Source organism: Capra hircus, chromosome 4, assembly GCF_001704415.2.
Source record: "Capra hircus breed San Clemente chromosome 4, ASM170441v1, whole genome shotgun sequence".
Lineage (NCBI taxonomy): Eukaryota > Metazoa > Chordata > Mammalia > Artiodactyla > Bovidae > Capra > Capra hircus.
Window position 1 is genome coordinate 99,844,124 of NC_030811.1, and position 22,627 is coordinate 99,866,750.

At 40.7% G+C, this 22,627-nt stretch overlaps 1 protein-coding gene across 1 annotated transcript in view; it reads right to left on the reverse strand.

Annotated features, from left to right (window-relative positions):
* The window catches only part of SCIN (scinderin), a 78,710-nt gene continuing 56,335 nt past the window's right edge, over window positions 253–22,627 (reverse strand). The window contains exons 9-16 of the mRNA XM_018047366.1: window positions 22,468–22,589; window positions 16,453–16,543; window positions 13,900–14,070; window positions 7,350–7,527; window positions 6,933–7,054; window positions 4,278–4,355; window positions 1,708–1,768; window positions 253–1,082 (exon numbers count right to left, since the gene is read on the reverse strand). Coding sequence (XP_017902855.1) covers window positions 955–1,082; window positions 1,708–1,768; window positions 4,278–4,355; window positions 6,933–7,054; window positions 7,350–7,527; window positions 13,900–14,070; window positions 16,453–16,543; window positions 22,468–22,589 — 951 coding nt within the window. The 3' untranslated portion in view covers window positions 253–954. The remainder of the gene's footprint in view (window positions 1,083–1,707; window positions 1,769–4,277; window positions 4,356–6,932; window positions 7,055–7,349; window positions 7,528–13,899; window positions 14,071–16,452; window positions 16,544–22,467; window positions 22,590–22,627) is intronic.

Here is a 22,627-nt window from a genome sequence, read left to right on the forward strand (position 1 = left end):
TGGAAGGTTTTTGCGCAAAAAATATTCTTGAAGTGGTTAATACACTTCTATTTATCTTTTAACAGGGCCCAGGTTTCATTCACACTATGATATTTAACTCTGTAACGCTGGAAAAGTTTAATTCTAACTACTTAATGAGAATGAGTTTTAAAAAATTAAATTCATATTTATATATAAAAGTATTTTAATCTTAAAGTTGCCCGTGTAATTAACTCACACATCACACTGAATAAAATGTCACAACATGTTACCTTTTTAAAGATATGTATTTTAATGATAAAAGACAGTATTAGTGAAGCCTTTTTGTATGTATATTTTGTGACGTTAAACATGTACTGTCAAATATATGGATGTATATAAAAGTGGGTTAAGAATATAAATGATTTTGTCAAGAAAGAGCTGTGCTTTCAAAGGCTTCTTAAAAGGCCAAAAAGGTAAAGTTTCTCTTAGGGAATGATGCTTAGGAGTTAATACTATCACAGTTACATCAGCTAAAGAAGGAAAATAACAAACTTTTAAAACCATCTTAACAGAAATCTTACTGCAAATAGGTGATTCTTTTCAACACAACACATAGAAAGAAGAATAACCTCAAAGGCAGGTATAACTTTCTTCCATGGTATATTAAAAGGAGGAGTTTGGCTAATGGCTCCTGAATTGTAAAAGCTGCAGACAAACTCCCCTAGACTGTGTATAGTTTTTCCCCTTTAAAAAGTCATATAAAAAGATATGTCAGCATCCAGCAGAGCTAATATTGGTCCATAAGAAAAGTTATAAAAATATTCACATAAGAAAATTCCAGTTTAAAAGAAATTTCAAACCAATTCTAAGCACGGAAAAATAGTCATATGGCTGAGGTTAATTTTCTAAAGTCAAACAAGCTCCTCCTTCCCCTCTGAAACAGCAATGGGACAGCTGCCCCATTATATTTGTTTTTTTCCTACAAAAATCAGTTTACCACCTGCCGGAATCCCAGCCCAGGAACCAGCCTGTGAAAGTAGGTGGCTCATGACCCTGTTTTATGATGACAATTGGCGTCCTCTTGTCTCTTCCAGAAGGGTCAGTCTCAAGGTATATTTTGGCTAAAGGGTTTAAAAAACAAATAAATTTGGTTAGTTTCAACTAAAGTAAAATAACTAAAGAATGAAAATCCTTCCAAACAAAGTAATAAATCAAATTTTCATTGGCCAAAAGTAGCCAATGCTACTCCATTTGGACAATTCCTTATTATTTTCTCACATCTGGAATGTACCTGTCTCATTATTGCCTGAAAAAAATTCCAAACTTTATGGAATTATCCTTACAGCATAATTATTCTTTACTTTGCAATAATGCAAAGAAAAAAAAAAAAGTACTGCCAGAAAGAACAGCATTCCTCAAAAGGAATTTATAAAAATCTAGATTATCAGCGTTATGGAGTTGTACTATTCCCATAATTTTTAAAAATGACTTTAAAAGTCTAAGAATAAATTGATATAATTATATCCTACATTAGATAACAAAACATAATTTTCTTGTTCCTATTCTGAAATTCTTCAGTTTAAAGAAAATTCCATTACTCTTTAGTTCTGAAGATGAAAGCTAAGATTCTTCTGATTCTTCTCGGTTTTGATACGTGGTTTTGGAGGATGTGGTACAAAGAGAAATCAGGAACTTGGTAACAACTGTTCAGAATTATGTCCTAATTGCCCATGGCATCCAGCTTACCAGACTTCAGAGATTCCGCTTTCTCAACTTCATTGGCATCTTTTCCAATCCAAATAAAAATCTGCAAAATGAAGCAACAATAATACTCATAATATTGGGAGTACAGATGCAGTGTGAGCCTTATGCAAAGTGCTTCTCATACCATCTCACTTAATCTTCACAGCAGCCCCAAAGTCAGGGGTGTGGAGGTGCAGGTGCAGAGAAGTTCCGTCGCTTTCCTAATGTCTTATTAAGAGATGCCTGAATTTGTATCCAGCCAGTTTGACTCCAGATATCACATTCTGGTATTTTATGTTTATATAGTATTTTTCTAGTTTACAAAGTGAGCCTTCCTGGAAACAACATGCTGCTGCTGCTAAGTCACTTCAGTCATGTCTGACTCTGTGCGACCCCACAGACAGCAGCCCACCAGGCTCCCCCATCCCTTGGATTCTCCAGGCAAAAACAACATCCCGGCTGGTGTTTTTGCACACATGCTCCTGGGGTGTGTAACGCAGGCATTATTCCCATATTATTATCCTGAGGGAGCCACATGTAGCTTGTTCATGGGCACCCCACACTCCCTTTAGGAACCCCTAACTTAAACCTAGTCTTCTCCTATGCTATGGTATCCTGTCACACTTTGGTAAAAGTGCTGTGGGTGTCTGTGCTTAGTCACTCAGCCGTGTCCCACTCTTTGCAACCCCATGGACTACAGCTTGCCAGACTCCTCTGTCCATGTGGGTTCTCCAGGCAAGAATACTGGAGTGGGTTGCCATGCTCTCCTCCAGGGGATCTTTCCAACCCAGGGACTGAACCCAGGTCTCCCACATTTCAGGCAGATTCTTTACGGTCTGAACCATCAGGAAAGCCCAAATATTGTTTAGTATTTAAATACTGATTCTTTAAAACCTGATATAAATCCTTCATGTGTCTTTCTTGTCAAATGTAGGCTGTGTACTTCAGTGATGAAACATTCTCCTGAATTCCCTTATATTTAAATCACTTTAAGATCACTTGTTGGCAGAGAAATTTTGGTCAAGTTAGTTTTGATTATATTCTAATTCGTACTGAAAGTGCTGGAATATTTGCCTGCAGGCACAGAATAAACCGTGACAGCACAGCTGAGTAAATAAAAAGTATAGTTAAAAAAAATGTAGTACAGGAAATATACTAAAGCATCCTTGATTATGGAAGCAACAGAGTTGACTACAAGTGGAAAAAATTAAATTCTTCTGAATAACGAAACTTTCTTATTTTGTAATTCTTACATACACAAAGGTGTTTTATTGACATGAGGTTTTACATTTCATATCTAGAAATAAGTGATCCATTCACTTAGGGAGGATCTGTGACCAGATCCCAAATTCAAATATGCTAGTTCAAGATTAAGAAGCTAAAGTATAATATAACTGAATGATTTAGCAAGTAAGAACATACCTAAAAATAACAAACCTCTGTGGTTGACTAAAAACTAGGCCTAATTCAGGAACGTGTTTTATATTTGTTCTACATAATATAGCTCCTAACGTTTATTTTTCCCAGTCACTATTATTAATTTGCTGCTCTTTAGTCGATAAATCATGTCTGACTCTTTCCCAAACCCATAGAGTGTAGCCCTCCAGACTCCTCTGTCCATGTGATTTTCCGGGCAAGAATACTGGAGTGGGTTGCCATTTCCTTCTCTAGGGGATCTTTCCAACCCAGGGATCGAACCTGTGTCTCCTGTATTATCAGGCAGATTCTTTACCAATGAACCATCAAAGAAGCCATTATTAGTTTACACAGACGTTAAAAGAAAATGACTCTCAGGTATGACTTCCCTGGTAGCTCGGACAGTACAGAATCTGCCTGCAATGCAGGAGACCTGGGTTTGATCCCTGGGTAAGGCAGATCCCCTGGAGGAGGGCATGGCAACCCACTCCTGTATTCTTGCCTGCAGAATCCCAGGGACAGAGGAGCCTGGTGGGCTACAATACATGGGGTCACAAAGAGTCAGACACGACTGAGTGACTAACACACAACACATCCATGTGACATACAAAATCACCATTAATTTGCTACAAATAAAGATATACAGACATATATTACCTATTAATATATATATTAATAGGTATTTTAGTGTGTAGATTCAAAAGTATTGTTTGTTTCTTCTCCAGGGGAGAGGTCTCCTATGACGTCTTGTCAGATTTCAAGAGAAATTCTGAATATTTCAGTCTCCCTGAGGCATTGCAACCCACTAACGCATTTATGACTTAAATTTATGAATGAATAAGAATGAATGAATGTCTGAATAAATAAGAAACAAATGAGTCTTACAAATAAACGAAAAACAGGAGTTTTTTGTTGTTGTTTGTTTTCACCTAAAACTATACAGCCAAAGATGGATAGCCATGGAATCATTTTCAGCTTAAGAAAAAAACTTGCCATATGCATCAGTTTTATTTTTTGCCAAACTGTGGAAAGTTTCTTATAAATATAGCCTAAATCCATGGGTCTATTTATTATTAAACTTGCCATTTCTCAAAGAAGGTTGTATCCGCTCCCAACTGTAAGCACACTCTCTTGCCATGAACAAAATACAGTTTTACCTGTTCCCAAGTATCTAACAGCATGACATCATCTTCTGCTAAATCATCCTGGGTGAACTCTCCTGGAACTTCTTCAATCTGAAATGTATAAAAAAGCTTTACAACCCAACAGTCAAGCAGTGATTTTTCTAATATAAAGGATACAAATGCTTTGTATTATCTGGAGCATAGAAAAAAAAAGTTTGTTAGTCATTTTTTCCTTCCCTTTGGGCAATAAAGACTTAAATAATTGTTTATTTAATCATGTATCACAAACTGAGGCTATCTTATTTAGGGAGGAGAGTATTTAACATAAATATTGCATATGGCTTTAGAGAGGCCATGCACAAGAAATATAGCCATAGTTTCCTCTACTTTTAGTTCTTTCTGACAAGTTGCTTCGCTGGTTTCTATTGCCTTCCTAGTTCCAAAAGACATTTAAGTTTATGATGCAGGTATTAAATCTTCTTTCATTTTGTAAGTAGGTCAAGATTATTTTAATAAAATCAATAGGTCTGGTCATTTTAAAAAATCAACCGTTGTCAATAAAATATTATAACAATATTCCATAAGAAAGTGTCATTATTTTTATTTTAAATGGGTTAAATTGTGTTCTCCAGAGGTAACACTAAAAGGTAATGGGCTAGTTTAACACACCCAATACCAGCAGGCATTCATTAAAGTTCAAATTTTTGAAAGAATTCTGGATGAAACTCCCCCTAATCATTAGGAAGGTGGTGACAGATTGGATTAGGGTTTTCAGTTCTTCATGTCTCCCCTCTGCCATGTGACTCTGCAGATGAAGCTGACTCTGGCCTTGGCCGTGTCACATCAGCCAATGGGACTCAGCAGAGCCTCCTGGGCTCTGTCCACGGATAAACAGGCATGATCCTAACCTGCAGCCCCTTAAGCACGGCAATACCTATTTGCTGTAATCTGATGGTATTCTCAGATTGTGACACCAAAAACAAACACTAGCCATTTACAGAGGGCAAGAAATGCGTTTATATATATTTTTACAGAATATACCACACCAGGCACCATTCTAATTCTTTATATGCAACAACCAAGATAATATTCACAACAACTCTGTGAAGTCAGTACTAGGATTAGCCCCATTTTTCAGATGAGAACATTATAACACAGAGAGGGTAAATGACCAGCCTCAGGTCACGCAGCCAGGAAGAAATATCACTAAGTAAGTGATATCGAACAGGCACACTGGTGTTCTAAAAGCTGTGCTTTTGACCAATAGACTCTGCTGTCTTGTATGAATCTATACATCTAAAGCCTGTTTTCTGATGATGGTAATAAGACCAAACACTTTTTAGCAACACTCCTTTTCCTTAAAATGTTAAGAATTACGGTACCAAATGTCAAAAAAGAAAATGAATAGGTGTAAAGAAAAAAGTATATTTTTCTTAAATATGTGAATGACAAAAGCTGAAAACTAATAGATTTTTTTAAACCTAAGAAAAAAGCCTAGGAATTATATTTGTAAGTATATATTTGCATATTCATTTTTGTAAAACATATCTTCATTGGAAACAAGCATGATATTTATAGCAATATTAGCAAATAATACTCTCAAGAAATTAGAGAGGCTCACACTGAAAAAGATGTTATTTGGATGTGATACCAAATAACAGTCAAAAGAGTAAAACAGATTTTCCTGATGACAAATTTATAAAATACAGGGATTTCCTGCAAAGTAGATGAACAATTGTGGTGCCTAACAACCTAATATTTATCACAATTCACCATTTAAATCTTTAATCTTTAGGTCAAGTCACCTGTAAGCTGCAAGTGTGTTTCACATATGAGCAGTTTCTTCTTTAAAGCATTTTATTTCAAGCATGCAATGTACCTGGGAAAATATTAATGTTCATGTGTGTGTTCAAAAGTAAAGCTTGTATTTACCAAGACAGGGTGACCAAATCTTTAGTTCAAATTTTATCAGCGAAGAATTTGTTCCTTTAATGAGAAATTTATACAAAAGCCTAGTATGTCAAATGGAGAAAGCAGAATTTTTGTGATTAAACTGAGATGAGGGGCTCAGCCCAGGATATTTCAGAGACGCATAGAAAATCACTCTTGTACACAGACACTTTTACTTCGAATTGCCTAAAATTCTAAGCTTGTGAATGTGACTGTGACACAAAATATTCCTGCTGATTTCAGCTCACTTGCAGGTGTGTGTAGAGCTTTCTGTGATTTTGCTCAATGATCATAATATTTCCATAATATTTTTCATTCCATCAACATGGTGAGACTGTTTATTCCCCTGGGAAACTGAAGTGTAAAATTTTACATAGTTTGATCAGAGAAACCAGTATTGCTGCACACCGAAAGTGTCAAATTATTAAATTAACAAATCCAACCATGTGCATATGCATACAGCAACAGCCACACGCTGACACGGGTGCAAAGTAGCTGGTATTTTTAAGAGCTGCTTGATTGCTACGGCACATTACAGTATTCCCATGCTCTCCCATCCATTATCATTGGCTCTTAAATCAACCCTGTGTGAAGCAAAGATTGTCATCTGTGGTTTGCAAGTAAACCAAAACTGGGAATTGCAGTAGGCATCTCACTGGAAAGAATCAGAGCAGTGTCAGAATGCCTCCCTCTCCCCCTACTGTTTGGTTCCACCCCGTGGTTTCTCAGGACGCTTACAATGAATCTTCCAGTTTTGTTGGAGCAGCCGTAAAGCCGAGGTGGATGGTCTTCAGCCTGGGATTCTAGCAGAGGAGAGGTCTGGTATTCTTTTTTCCCTCCAAGGGAATTCCAAAACTCCTCTGTGGAAAACACACTGAGTTAACCTATGCATTTTCAGGAGCATATGGTCAGTACTGCTTTACAGTAACAAATGATTGCATCTCACCTCAAGTTCACTGTTAAGTTACTTAAAAATACCAGGAGATGTTACACAAATAGAGCAGGTACCATCACCCATTCTTGCAACTAGTGAACGGGTTTTTAATGCCCTATAACCATTACAAAGTTCCTGTTTATAAAAAAGATAAATTACATGATGAGCAAGTACACCAAATGTAAGTTCTGGCTCGTGTCCTTGGCCCCACCTGTACACACCTGGTTCCTCGCCTTCCTGAATCGCCGCAGTTTTGCATTTGAGGATGCTTGCCACGTACTCTGCTCCTTTCTCCTCCTCCTGTGTGGCGCCTTTTCCTATCCAGATGTAGCCATTATTTTGTCGCAGTTTCAGGACAAAAACATCATTGGAATTCAATGAATTTGCATCAACATCTACCTAGAGTATGAAGGAAAATAACACGATTTAAATGCATTGCTGGTCCCTCAGTAAACATACCCAAGAAGCTGGGCTGCTGCCAAACCACCTACAGACTTCTGTCCTGATCCAGGAATTAATTTGGGGGCATTAGCACACCACTTGTTATTGTTGTTCAGTTGCTAAGTTGTGTCCAAAACTTTACGACACCATGGACTGCAGCACATCAGCATTCCCTGTCATTCACTACCTCTGGGAGCTTGCTGGAACTCATGCCCATTGAGTCGGTAATGCCATCCAACCATCTCACCCTCTGTTGCCCCTTCCTCCTCCTGCCTTCAATCTTTCCCAGCATCAGGGTCTTTTCTAATGATTTGGCTCGTCACATCAGGTGGCCAAGTATTGGAGCTTCAGCTTCAGGATCAGTCCTTCCAATGAATAGTCAGGAGTGATTTCCTTTAGGATGGACTGATTTGATCTCCTTGCTGTCCAAGGGACTCTCAAAAGTCTTCTTCAACACCATAGTTCAAAAGCATCAGTTCTTCAGCACTCAACCTTCTTTATAGTCCATCTCTCAGATCCATATATGACTACTGGATAAACCACAGCTTTGACTAGATAGACCTCTGTTGGCAAAGTGATGTCTCTGGCTTTTAATACGTTGTCTAAGTACAAAAAATTCTCAGAGCCAGGCTTCAACAGTACATAAACTGTGAAACTGCAGATGTTCAAGCTGGATTTAGAAAAGGCAGAGGAACCAGAGATCAAATTGCCAACATCTACGGGATCATCGAAAAAGCAAGAGAGTTCAAGAAAACCATCTACTTCTGCTTTATTGACTACACCAAAGCCTTTGACTGTGTGGATTACAATAAACTGGGAAGTTCTGAAAGAGACAGGAATACCAGACCACCTGACCTGCCTCTTGAGAAATGTGTATGCAGGTCAGGAAGCAACAGTTAGAACTGGACATGGAACAACAGACTGGTTTCAAATAGGCAAAGGAGTACATCAAGGCTGTATACTGTCACTGTGCTTATTTAACTTATATGTAGAGTACATCATGAGAAAAACCGGGCTGGAGGAAGCACAAGCTGGAATCAAGATTGCAGGGGGAAATACCAATAACCTCAGATATGCAGATGACACCACCCTTATGGCAGAAAGTGAAGAGGAGCTAAAAAGCCTCTTGATGAAAGTGAAAGAGGAGAGTGAAAAAGTTGGCTTAAAGCTCAACATTCAGAAAACTAAGATCGTAGCATCCAGTCTAATCTATTCATGGTAAATAGATGGGGAAACAATGGAAAAAAAAAAAATCACTGCAGATGGTGACTGCAGCCATGAAATTAAAAGACGCTTGCTCCTTGGAAGAAAAGCTATGACCATCCTAGACAGCATATTAAAAAGCAGAGACATTACTTTGCCAACAGAGGTCCACTGAGTCAAAGCTATGGCTTTTCCATGTATGGATGTGAGAGTTGGACTATAAAGAAAGCTGAGCACTGATGAATTGATGCTTTTGAACTGTGGTGTTGAAGAAGACTCTTGAGAGAGTCCCTTGGATTGCAAGGAGATCCAACCAGTCCATCCTAAACGAAATCAGTCCTGAATATTCATTGGAAAGACTGATGCTGAAGCTGAAACTCCAATACTTTGGTCACCTAATGCGAAGAACCGACTCATCTGAAAAGACCCTGACGCTGGGAAAGATTGAAGGCGGGAGGAGGAGGGGACGACAGAGGATGAGATGGTTGGATGGCATCACCGACTGGATGGACGTGAGTTAGAGTAAGATCCTGGAGCTGGTGATGGACAGGGAAACATGGCGTGCTGCAGTCCATGGGGTTGCAAAGAGTTGGACATGACTGAGCGACTGAAGTGAATACACCTAGATACCACTAGGTAACTGCTAAGGGGTTAGAAACTTTAGAACAGGAGCATATATTGCTGGGTCACCTAAGGCCCACCTGTCTGCATAATCCTCTGAGAATAAAACGAGGCAAATTTAAGTGACACATAATAAGGATAATAGTCAAAGAGACCGCAAAAAGGATGATGGCCTATAACTGATGCTTGGAAAGAGGATGCAATATTCCCAAATGACACACATAAAGCACAGTGTTCAGATTTTCTCTCCCTACTAAAGAGGTTTGTCAAATAATCAAGGGGACATCTAAAAATCATAAAACAGGGATTGAGATTTAATGTAAGAAAAGACTGTAACAGAGATTGACTAAAAGCTTCTCCAGGCTCAGATACATTATAGCTCAGATTATAAAAGAATATTTAGAAGGCATTAAAAGCATAGCACTGACAGACCCCCTTCCTTTTAACCAAGATGTTGTGGACACCATCTGGGATGAGCCACATGAGCGTAGTTCTGGTCCCTGTGGCCCAGGGCCAGTGACAGACGCCTGGCTGAGGCCAGACCCCAGCGTTAGGGTGAGCCTTAAGGTGGAGCCTCGGGGCAGCAACAAGGCATTGTGCAGAGCCTCAGGCTTGGGAGGGGGCCTGAGGTCCTAGCATGGGCTTGCGTCTGTAAGCTTGTCATCTTGTGTCTCTGCACTGGTCTGAGGCCCTCTGGACATAGGACTGTGTGACCGTAACAATGTGTGTGTGACTTTCCATAGGACTCCGTGTGACATGTGCTAGCAGGGAGGTGAAGAAGGAGGAGGAAACAAGACTGTGATAGGGCAGCCCTGAGGGAGGAGGAATTCCAGAGTGTGGCGTCCTGAGGCCAAGTGCAGAGAGCCCTTCGGGAAGCACGTGATGCCGTTTGACCAACTGTGTGGGGTGGCCAGAGGAAAGCATCAGCGTGTGGAAAGCTGGTCTTGCCCAGGTTTGTCAGGACCCTGTCCCCAGAGACAGCAATGGAGGAGCAAGCAAGCACTGCTGGAAGCTTTGAAGATGTGGCTCAGGTGTTGGTCACATTCAGGGGAAGGGTTAGCATCCTCTTTCAGTAAGAAGTTGGCCCCATCGACCAAGCTCAAAGGAATCCATCAGATGTGATGATGAAAACTGATAGGAATTGTGACTTCCGATTCCTAATCCAAATGCCTCCTTGTTTCGTGTGTGTGTGTGTTTTCAGTCACTCAGGCATGTCCAATTCTTTTGGACCCTGGTGGCCTGTAGGCCCACCAGGCTCCTCTGTCCATGGAATTTTCCAGGTAAGATTGGAAAGGATTCCCACAGTCTACTCCAGGGGATCTTCCTGACCCAGGGAATGAGCTTGCATCTCTTTCATCTCCTGCACAGGCAGGCTAGCTCTTTACCAACTGCACCACCTGGGAAGCCCAAATGTCTCCTTGTTGGTATAGAGGAAAGAGCGTGGAAGATGGAGAGACGGGTGATAAGAGGCCCATGCCCAGACTGGTGTGAGGTCAGGGTGGTAGTTCCACTAAAGAACCTTAGAAAGCTTTAGCCTCCCAGGAGATGAAAACAGAAAGTCTTATCAATAGTGTTTTGACTGGTGCATTTCAGAGAGGCTAGGAATGCAAAGGGTAGTTTGAGAGGCTGCAAGAAAAGAAAGAATCTGCATCACAAGCAGCTCACGATGCTTCATAAAGAAGTGTCCACTGGGAAGAGCCCAGGACTGTTACAATTCTCCTTGATTCTTGCCTCTGAAGTCAGCTAAGAAGGCCTGGAGATGAAAACTTCTCTTTCAATTTGACAGATTAAAAAATCAGTCACAATTGAACACATGAGAATCCATGCACAGAATGTCATGGATGAGTCAATCCAGAATGGCATTTAAATTATATGACTAAATGAGATCACTCTAAAGAAGGCCAAGACAGCCCTGGAGAGCTCAAGAGCTTTGAGGACAAGCAGAGAAGAATTCAGCAACTGGGTGGGAGTGAAAACAGCCTTCAGAAGGGTGGCCCTCAGGTGTGGAAGAAATTCTGGTAAGGGTGGGGGGTTTCAGAAGCTTCATTAAAAAACAGTGTTTTGAGAAGACAGAAAGAGCAACTGAGTCAAATGCTAGAAAGAGGTTGAAAACAATGGCATCAGAGAAGAGAATTTTGATGGCAAAAGGTAGGTCATTGACAAACTAGATAAATCCCATGTGGATGGTGTGGCGGGAAGGGATGGCTGAGTGGAGTGGCTTTTGATAGAGGAGGCTTAGCATAGCAGGGACAGTGAAGGGGCGAAATGACTCTTCTGAGGATCTGTACTCTTAAGGAGTGCAGAGAAAGGATGTGATAGCCGGGAGGGTCAGAGCCAAGAGAGTTTTTAAAGAAAGCATGGAAGTGTTTTCAAGGCATGTTTGTGCTGCTGAGTAAGTAATCCAGGAGAGAAGAATAAATGAGTGATATGAAGAGAAAGAAGATGACTGCCTGCAAGAATGATAAACTAGAGTTAGGATGAGAGCACTGGACAGAGAAATCCAGGGAAGTCCTTGGAAACCCCAGGACAGGGGACCCAGGACAGAAGTCAGTGGTGGGGAACGGGGGCAGATGGAATTTGGCCTGAGAGACAGGAGTCATTTTATTTATGTAATAAATATGTATTCATTTATTTAACAGTATATTAGTTTACACAAACATTATTATTTTTATTAATGTATGGATAACAATATATCAATATTAATGTGTACCTTAGTGTTTATATGTAAATTACTATTATAAAATGTTTATTAATTTTTAGCTATCAATAAATTAACAGCTTAAATTGATTTCGTAAAATAGGCAAGGAGAATTCGATACAGATACAGACAAGCTGGTGATATTGGAGGGGAGTAGGTAAGGTAATCGGGCTTCCCACGTGGCTCCAGTAGGAAAGATCACCTGCCCACGCATGAGACATAAGAGATGTGTGTTTGATCCCTGGGTCAGAGGGCATGGCAACCCACTCCAGCATCCTTGCCTGGAGAATCCCATGGACAGAGGAGCCTGGCGGGCTATAACCCATAGAGTCACAAAGAGTCGGACATGACTGAAGCAACTTAGCACGCACGCATGCAGATAAGGTGAATCTTCTGGGATTATTTTTATATTCTCTGTGACTTCAGAATCCATTATCAGGAAAGAACTGGGATGTTGGAGATGTTGGGGGGTTGGTGTGATGGGTGGAGAGGGTTCGTGGATTCAGCCATGAGACTGGAGAATTGCTGGAAGAAATAGGGGCTAAGGGACACTTGTCACAAATTAGATACTTGAGGTGCTAAAGTTATCACCAAGGACAAGGTCTAGTACAGGATCACCAGTGTGAGATGAAGTGTGGTCAAGATAAGACTGCTAGATGAGAGGAGCCAGCGATGGAGACAGTGAGACAAGAAAGCCGTCAAAGAATAAGAGGGCAGGACCCTCAGCTCAGCAGACACAGAAGAGAGATGGAGGAGGGCGACGGACAAGAAGGAATGAAGTCAACGAGGCAAAAGTGAGCTAGGAGGGGCGCCTGCCATCCCATCCCTGGTAAGCCGGCATCGGGGAAAAACACAGCTTCCACTCGAGAGGGCTGTATGGGCCTCTGTGACCTCAGAACATGGAACAAGAAAGGGGGCGGCTTAGAGGAGAGGTTCCAGGGGGAAGGAGGCTGTGACCCACCTGCTCTTAAGGGCTCATCCGGACAACTTGGCAGAGCAGTCCAGGTTTGCGGGCATATAGAGAGTGTAGGGCAGTTAGGAGAGTTGGGAGACCTGGGTCTCAGTGAGGACTGAGGTGATGGGGTGAGGAACTGTGAAGAATCCTCCTTGAAGTTAAAGTACTCAGCCATTCAAAACCCTGGGCCCACTGGCCTTGCCCCATACCTGGTGGGCTTGGGGCCGGACACCGCGGTCTGGGGCTTGGCTTCTTTCACAGCTGCCACTCAGAGGCAGCTCGTTCGGCCAGCTGAATTATGACTCTGGCCCAGTGTGGCAAAGCTTGCCTTCCATGCTCCTTTACATTTGTGCAAATAAGGGCCTTCTCTCTCAACCTCCCCAATGTGGTCACCGGACCATCTCCCGCGATCCATCTTCCCCCAGGCCTTTCAAGACAGAGTTTACGCTGTCTCATGGCTTCAAGAACTTGATTTGTTACATTCTTCTTTTTTGTATATAATTAAACTTGTTTTTAATGGAAGGATAATCGCTTTACAGTATTGTGTTCGTTTCTGCCAAACATCAACATGAATCCGTCATAGGTATACCTGTGTCCCCTTTCCATTATTCTTAAATCCATTTGTTTTGTTACAATGTGGTTGAAAAATATGAGAGGCCTGTTATCTGATTAACTTTTTTATTTTTTACTTGATGCTCCTGCTTTTAGTATTTTTAATGGTGAAAACTGGATAAGTTATAGCAATGAAAGAAGTTTACTTGCCACTTTTTTTTAATGACTAATATTGGCTGATGGCCCAGGGCCACTGGGAAGTCCATGAGCAGGGCAGGTTTTATTGACTGCGTGACATTACCTCCATAATTCTGGTGATCGAAGCCAGGTTTCTTCGGACTTGAAAGAGGCGTGTAGGGGGGGCCGGCGCCTGACCTTCTTTCTTTGATGTTCCGTTCTTGTAAATAATGAGCGGTTTGTCTTTGAACAAACTCAGCAGGTGAACAGGTTCTTTGCCTTGGGAGACTCGAATCTGGGGGCAGAGGGGATAAAGAAATGTAATAAAAAGGGCAATGAAAGAAGGCAGTATTTCCAAAGACATCCTTATTTTTCTTTTCGAAAACAAAATTAAAAGTAAATAAAAAGTCAAGTGCAGGAGGAACGATGATTAACAGAAAATATAGGTTCATAAAAATCAAGCACAGCTTCCTTGCTGACTTAGGAACCATTAGTTATTCCAGATACAGCACACTGGGGTGGGGGTAGGTGGTTATAATACCACATTGCATGGCTTTCTGCTTCCACACTACACCACTTACACCTTAGCACAAAGATGTGAAAAAAAAAAAAAAGAGTAATTTTTATAAAAGATGACAAAGATCAGCACTTTGTTGTTTTTCCTTTTGGAGATGTAGATGAACACATGTGTGAAAGTGCTAGTCGCTCAGTCGTGTCTGACTCTTTGTGACCCCAAGGACTATAGCCCGTCGGGCTCCTCTATCCATGGGATTCTTCAGCAAGAATACCGGAGTGGGTTGCCATTCCCTTCTCCAAGGGATCTTCCCAACCCAGGGATCAAACCCAGGTCTCCTGCTTTGCAGGTATATTCTTTCCCATCTGAGCCACCATCGTAATCTAGGAGTGAACAAATATTTCAATCCAAACATCAAAAGCTGGGAAAATAAACAGAATAGACTTTACTTTTTAACTTACCTATGGAAATGGTAATAGTAGATTTACTTAACATAATCATTTGTCAGGATAAGGAAACTGAAGAAAATAAATGATAAATGACTTGATTTCATCTATTAGATTAACAGATACTGGATTAGACATGAATTTCCTATTTTTTGCATAAACTATTGATGCATTTATTTACATGAAGAGTTCACATTTTGTGTCCGTCTCCTATGTTTTTCACTTACCTTGCCTTTTGCAAAAATTGAACCATCTCCCCTACCCTGCCCTGGTCTGTTTGTTTCCTAGAAACCAAGTGAATGAGAATGCTGAAGTACACACCATCGTGGGGAGGCCTAGGGAGTGGTGAAAGTAACTCCACAGATAATCTTCAGTTAGCAGACATTTATTTAAATAAGCAAGCAGCCAATTATGAAACTGTGTTGGGGCAAGGTTAGCTAAGAGTACCTAAAACTGTTGTTGCCTTAGCATTTCCCATAACATTGGGAAAACCTCAACTGCCAAATTGAGAGAAAGAGGGCTACTGATTAAAACCCATTCTCCACTGTGAATGAAAACAAGAGAAAGGGGAATTCCGTGGCAGTTCATGCTTAGGACGGTACTTCCATTGCAGGGAGTTCAGGTTTGATCCCTGATCAGGGAACTATGATCTTGCAAGCGACGCAGCAAGGCCAGAGAGAGAGAAAAGAGAAAGGTAAACTGACAATTTTTCAGTACTGTTGATAGCAGAGTATGAAGGAATGTTTAAAACAGCGATTTTATTTATTGTAAACCCCTGCCATCTAGTGGTAAAACGAGGCATTATGCTTTCATTGTTAATTCAGGATTCAAATACCTGACCATAAATTCATTCATTGGGTCTATTAAATATTAGTAGTTAACTCTGAAATGTAGAATTTATAAGGCACAATGCATATCTTCAAAGTTTTGTGTGATTTGGTAAGAATAGTTGAAAGGTTAATTAAATGACATAGGTGATGTCAGTTCTTAGACATATTTCATTCAGGAAATGAATGTAGTAAACAGTTCATGGGTAAGTCGACGGAGATAAGTGTATTTAAAGAATTTAATAATCTTGTTAACTTGTTAACTGACAATTAAAACGTTAGTTTATATAAATAAATATAAATAACAATGTTAGTTTATTATAAAGTTAATATGCATCTTTAAATTTAAGTCTAACTTGCTTTATTTAGGAACTAAAAACCAAGATGGAATGAAAACCAGCTCAAAGACTGGAATGGACCTCCATATGTTACATATTATGTACTAAAGTGTCGGACTTACTTTTCTAATTATTACATTTGAATCAGGTAATAATTTAGATAGAGATTTGATTTATAAAGATCTGAAAATGTATAAAGATTTGAAAACTGGAGGTGATCAGCTGGAAGTGATAACTCAGGTAGAACGGTTTTAATACTTAGTAACAAGTGGCTGCCGTTGATCTGATATGATGCCAAAGGAAAGATTCTTTGGGGCTCTAAATTTGTTAATAGCTTATTTTTGTTTCTATTTTTAAAAATTTGATTGTTCCCTCTTTTCCAAAATCTGAGAAAACAAGTAGGGCATGAGAGTAGGAATATTTAAATTCTGAAATGTAAAAAAGGAAATATTTACAAAGTGTCAAATCTGCATCCTGACGTGGGAGAAGGGTTTTAAGGAGACATTGGGCTTGCAAAACTTGTATGAGTTTAGGGGGTAAAAACATCCCAACCTGCACAGCCTGTCCCCCGAGGGATCTATCCAACTGAACAGTCAGGAATGCGGAGGTTGTCAGCTCATCCCTCGTGGCATTTGCTCCTTGCCTGGAGGAACCAAAGTAAAACAAATTAGCTTGCATTTAAGTTTAAGATCTCTAAGGCAGGCATTTCAAACAGAAACTTAAGTTATTATGAAAGATCAAGAAGAAACCTTGCTGTTTTGACATTAAAAAGTCATAGAAGCTATTGTTTTTTAAAGTACTGAGCCATGATCTATCCTGTGTATTGTTTAGAACAACGTATAATAGATGTTTGTAATCTCCATTTCAAGGGCCCATTTTTAGTTCCATAATAACTTAGCTAGGTAGTCAATTCTGCCTGATTTCAAGTCGGAGCTGCCTATTTTGGGAAACAATCTCAACAGTGAAAATAATTCATTTGAGTAGTATATGAGCCAGATCTATTGGGCTGGATATTAGAGGCACTTTTTTTTTTCCATGACTATTTGGTGAGCATAGTAACAAATGTGTGGACCCACAAAAATCAAGACAATAATGATCAGAAGCAGGCGATGGAGGGGCTTTCCAGGTGGCTCAGTGGGTAAAGAATCTGCCTGCAATGCAGGAGACATAGGAGACGTGCGTTCAACCTGTGGGTTGGGCAGATCTCCTGGAGGAGGGCATGGCAACCCACTCCAGTATTCTTGCCTGGAGAATCCCATGGACAGAGGAGCCTGGCGGGCAGTCTAGAGTGTCGCAAAGAGTTGGACACGATTGAATCAACTGAGTGTGCGCGCGCACACACACACACACAGAGGTAATGGAGAGGCCCCCATTTTGTAATTCTGGTCATTCTTTAAAGGGATTTCCCATGGACAGAGGAGCCTGATGGGCTGCAGTCCATAGTGTCACAAAGAGTTGGACACGACTGAATTGACGGAGCGCACACACACAAACACATACAGGCAATGGAGAGACCCCCATTCTGTCATTCTTTAAAGGAATTATGAATAAAATGGTAAGAGAAGCTAAAGTATCAGAGACCAGACACTGCTGCTAAGTTGCTTCAGTCGTGTCCAACTCTGTGCAACCCCATAGATGGCAGCCCACCAGGCTCCCCCGTCCCTGGGATTCTCCAGGCAAGAACACTGGAGTGGGTTGCCATTTCCTTCTCCAGTGCATTAAAGTGAAAAGTGAAAGCAAAGTCACTCAGTCGTGTCAGACTCTTCAAGACCCCATGGACCGCAGCCTACCAGGCTCCTCCATCCATGGGATTTTCCAGGCAAGAGTACTGGAGTGGGGTGCCATTGCCTTCTCCGAGTGACCAGATAGGAATCAATAAATCAGTTCATTCAATTCATTGGCAACTTCTCTTTCTAGGATAACTTGTGGCTCTATCTCCAAACACTGGCTTAACCTACACAACAGCCTCCGGGAGATCTGCTTGTTTGAAGACTGTGGGAGGGAAAAAGCAGTGAAAGCATTGTTTGTAGCCAATCCTCCCATCTCTATGTGACTACAGGTTAGCAGGAAGAACACCAGCCCTGGAAATGGATTTTGACAATTAATTATATTCTTGCTTCTGAAGGTTTGAGAGTGACCTACCTGTTCCATACCCAGAACCAGATTAACAGTAGGCTCCCAACCTGGACAACACACACACACACACACACACACACACACACCCCCCACACATGCACATATGCACACACATACCCCCACAACACTGAGTGCAGGACGCCTGTCTCATTTATCTTAGAATATTTCATTGAACCAACAGAGTCAAATGGTTGATATGAAAATGCTGTACAGTGGGGTGAAAAAAAAGCACATGCTTATGTCAGACATATGTTTTAAAAAAACAGAAAATGCTTTCCATAATAAGGGTACACATGAAGATACAGTCTTTTAATGCAAATAACTGAAATTTTCCATGAGCCTGTCATGCTAGCAAACACTTCTGGGAGCCGCTGGAAGCACCAGGTGGGGAGTCACACAGAGCTGAGGAAACAGCAGGGTCTGTTATCACCTGTCCTTTATTCCCTAGCTCAGCAATTTCTTGGATATTTCTTCATTTTCTTTTTTTTGTCCTTCAGGAAAACACCAGCTAACAGACAACATCACTAAATTTTTGTCATCATTTACTTGTTTTCTGTTTTTTTTTTTCTTTCCTGGAGTATTTCAATCAGCAATACTGAAAACCCTCACCAAACTTTTGCCTTCTGACACTCTTAATAAATATTTCACTGTTTCTCTCAAACCCTTCTTCTCTTCCTGTCAAAGTGACCACGCTTCCACCCACACAGATTCAAACTAATTTGCTTTATGGATCTGTGACCCAGGCAGTCAAGGACTGCACTGCAATCAAGACCATAAGAAAACTGCTTTGTCTCTAACTTTGAAATCCTGTGCTTACAGGGAGAAAAGAAGCTGTCTACTTTGATATGATTTCTTCTTTACAAATCGGTGGTACTTGTTACTCATTAAAAATAAATGCATGAAAATGGAATTTACTGCTTCAAGAGACTCATCATCACCACTGATCAAAGATTGTTTAATTTCAATTACTCGACATTTCAGAGAAAAGATCACTGCTGAAATTAGTTTCCTCTCGTCATTTTAGAGTCTCAGGAGTTTCAGAAATAAAGACAAATTTGCGTATTCAGCAGTGATTTCATTCAAGTTTGTCACCTTTAACTCTGCCTCTTGGATTTACCCTATTCATATCCCATGACTGAAATGGCCACATAAACTGGAAAGTTGTTTAATTTGAAGCTAGTCTTCAGGAGGCATTTCCTAAAGGCCTCTTCACTATGTTTATGGAAGTTTTCGAAGTTCTGCAAACTATACATCAACAAACTGACAAATTTAACATCTGTGCCATCAAACGACCCCATGGACTGTAGCCCGCCAGGCTCCTCTGTCCATGGGATTCTCCAGGCAAGAATACTGGAGTGGGTTGCCATGCCCTCCTCCAGGGGATCTTCCCGACCCAGGGATCAAACCCAAGTCTCTGGCATTACAGGCAGATTCTTTACTGTCTGAGTCACTAGGGAAGCCCAACTAATCACTTGGCTCCTTCTCACTCACTGGTTTTCTCTTCTGCTCCCTAACTTTGCTCGTGCCATACACCATTACTAACAGATTAGAGCACGCCTTTTCTTGCATTGCTAGGAGCACCTTCCTATTTGCTTGCTTTCTTCACTCTCATTCTGCTCCCACTTAGATGTCACTTTTAGGAGTCCTTCACCAACAACCTAGCAGTGAGCTTGAGTGTCTGTTCCTAATTCTACACAGACCACTCAGCTTGGTTTTATCGTAAGCCTTCATACTTTATTGAAATGGCTGATAACCATCTTTCTCTAAGTATAAATTCTTGGGGAACGCTTTTTATTGCATCTTTAGTATCTAGCTCAGTGCTTAGCACATAGAAAGTGCTCAGTGGACACTTTCAAATGATTTAAAGAACAGCTTTTACGTTCAAAATTTATAACCTGATTTAATCCATTTTATCTATATCCACGTAGTTATTTATGTGGATTGCAAATTGCTAATTCCTCAGAACATTCTCTTGAATTACTTATTTAATCTTTCCCATTTGATCTAAGTGCCACAATTATTAACTATATTTTTACATACCAGAAAGAATTTAGAGGAAGACCAAGAAATAGATGGAGAAGGCAATGGCACCCCACTCCAGTACTCTTGCCTGGAAAATCCCATGGACGGAGGAGCCTGGTGGGCTGCAGTCCATGGGGTCGCTAAGTCGGACATGACTGAACAACTCCACTTTCACTTTTCACTTTCATGCATTGGAGAAGGAAATGGCAACCCACTCCAGTGTTCTTGCCTGGAAAATCCCAGGGACGGGGGAGCCTGGTGGGCTGCCGTCTATGGGGTCGCATAGAGTTGGACACGACTGAAGCGACTTAGCAGTAGTAGCAGCAAGAAACAGAATGTAAAAGAAAAGCTTACTCAGAATGCAAGTAATGTAAATTCATTACCTACTTACAATGAATTTATCCCTACAGATGCCATGCTTTGCACAGATACTTTTCTGAATTAAAATTTTAGAAAAGGAAATTGCAAAATAAGGACATAGTTTCTACCAGGGGATAGCTGCAAGCAGGCCTTAAAGACAGCTGCAGATCAAGGTGTGAAATGTCACTTCACCTGTTACAAGAGTTGTGACTTTGCATTAAATTATTTACTCTATCTGATTCCCTCCTCCTTTTATATATAACTTTTGAAAATTATCTGATTGTGAGGAAGAGAGATAATACATGGAAACATCTAGCATTTTGCTGACACAAACACGCTGCTCAAAAAAACTGGTTGCTATGAAGATGGCATCTTAAATACAGAGCTAAATAGCTAAGTACATTCATCTTTGACAGGATATGATGCAACTGTGGGGTCAGAAATGTCTCTGAACACAGTGGTTCTCATTAATGCCATGGTGTACATGAGAAACTCAAGAGTCCTGCCAACTGGGGGTCTGATTTATTTGGTATAAATAGGGCACTGGGTAGTCAGCTTTGGGAAAAATTATCCGGGTTAGTATGGTGCAGCTAGGGTTCAGAGCCATTGCCTAAGGCAGTGCCTATCAATCACTAAGGTGATTCTGAATCATCCTGAGAACTTGTTAAAACACAGGTTTCGCTTTAGTAGCTCAAAGGTGGGGCCTGATATTCTCTATTTCTAACCAGCTCCCCAGTGACACTGATACTCCTGGTTTCCACACCATCCTTGGGGTATCAAGAACCCATGGGGTGGGGACAATCACCTCATCTCCTAGTCTTGGTTAAGGTCAAGGCATTGGCCAGTATAAGGGGGAAGTGGTCCCACTGTGAGAACAAAGGATGACTGTCATCCAGTGGGACACTCACCATAGAGAAAAGTCACCCTATCAGCAGACACCCGAGTCCTCGTCCACTCAGCATCCTCACTGAAGACAGCTACCACCACGCAGGCAAAGGCAGGATCCTGCTTCATCCTCGCGACTTCGACCTACACCTCTCAGCTTTAATATCCTTTTTGAAAATTCTTTTCTTTTTCTCAGTCTTCTCAGAAATATTCCACTTTATGTGATTTCACTTCATAAATAGTTTGAGAATCCAGCATTACACGATTTGTTGCAGAATCCTGTCCCTTTGGACTAGTCCAGCACGCTATGTGTACCTCACTTACTTGGTTGGACATTTCCATTGGCACTGACTCTAAGTCAATTTGAAGGTGAAAGTGTTAGTTACTCAGTCATGTCCTGATGCTTTGCGACCCTATGGACCATAGCCCACCAGGCTCCTCTGTCCATGGGATTCTCCAGGCAAGAATACTGGAGTGGGTTGCCATTTTCTTCTCCAGGGGACCTTCCTGACCTGAAGATCAAACCCAGGCCTCCTGCACTGAAGGCTGATTCTATACGGTCCCAGCCACCAGGGAAGTAAACTTAAACTTCAATTAACTCAAATCATTATGCAAAAGAAATGGATAAGAAATGGAAGCAAAGGCATTTTTTTATTTAGTACTGCTATGAATTTCATGAGGACAAAGAATAAGGATGCATCAACTTGAGATCTCCAGAGTCTGAAATAGAACCATAAATGATATACATGCCTTAGAGAATCTGATTCATTGAAATGTTGCAACTCCAATCAGGATGAGCCTCTGTGAATTTTAATAATAAGAAGACATGGTACCTGATGCTGGCCAGTTGGAGTGTTTGTCAGCTTTCAAAGGAGAGGAGTTATTCAACTACATATCCACTAAAGGAACACCACCCTTCAGCTATCAAAACCTTTCTCCTAAATTAGTAAGGATGACTTTTCTCTAAACCGTTCTTGGACAGCAGCTACCAAAACATAGCCAAAATCATGCTAGAAGAAAATACTACATTCACGTTATACAAAGCTCACTAGGCTAAATTATAGGATAGTTTTATCCCATATTGAGGGAATATAATGAAATTTAACTTTGGAGCAACATGCGGCCTCTACAGAACTCGAGATTTTATGAAAGCGGGAAACTTACCAGGTGTAGATAATCTGTCCTCTGGGATAAGTGTAAAGTATAATGTAGCAGTCACCACCATAGAATTCACCATAAGACTTTGGGTCAATTTCGACCCTACCGTTGTTTTCTACACGCCAGATCTAAAAGAAATAAATATGTGTATCAAAATCAAAATCTT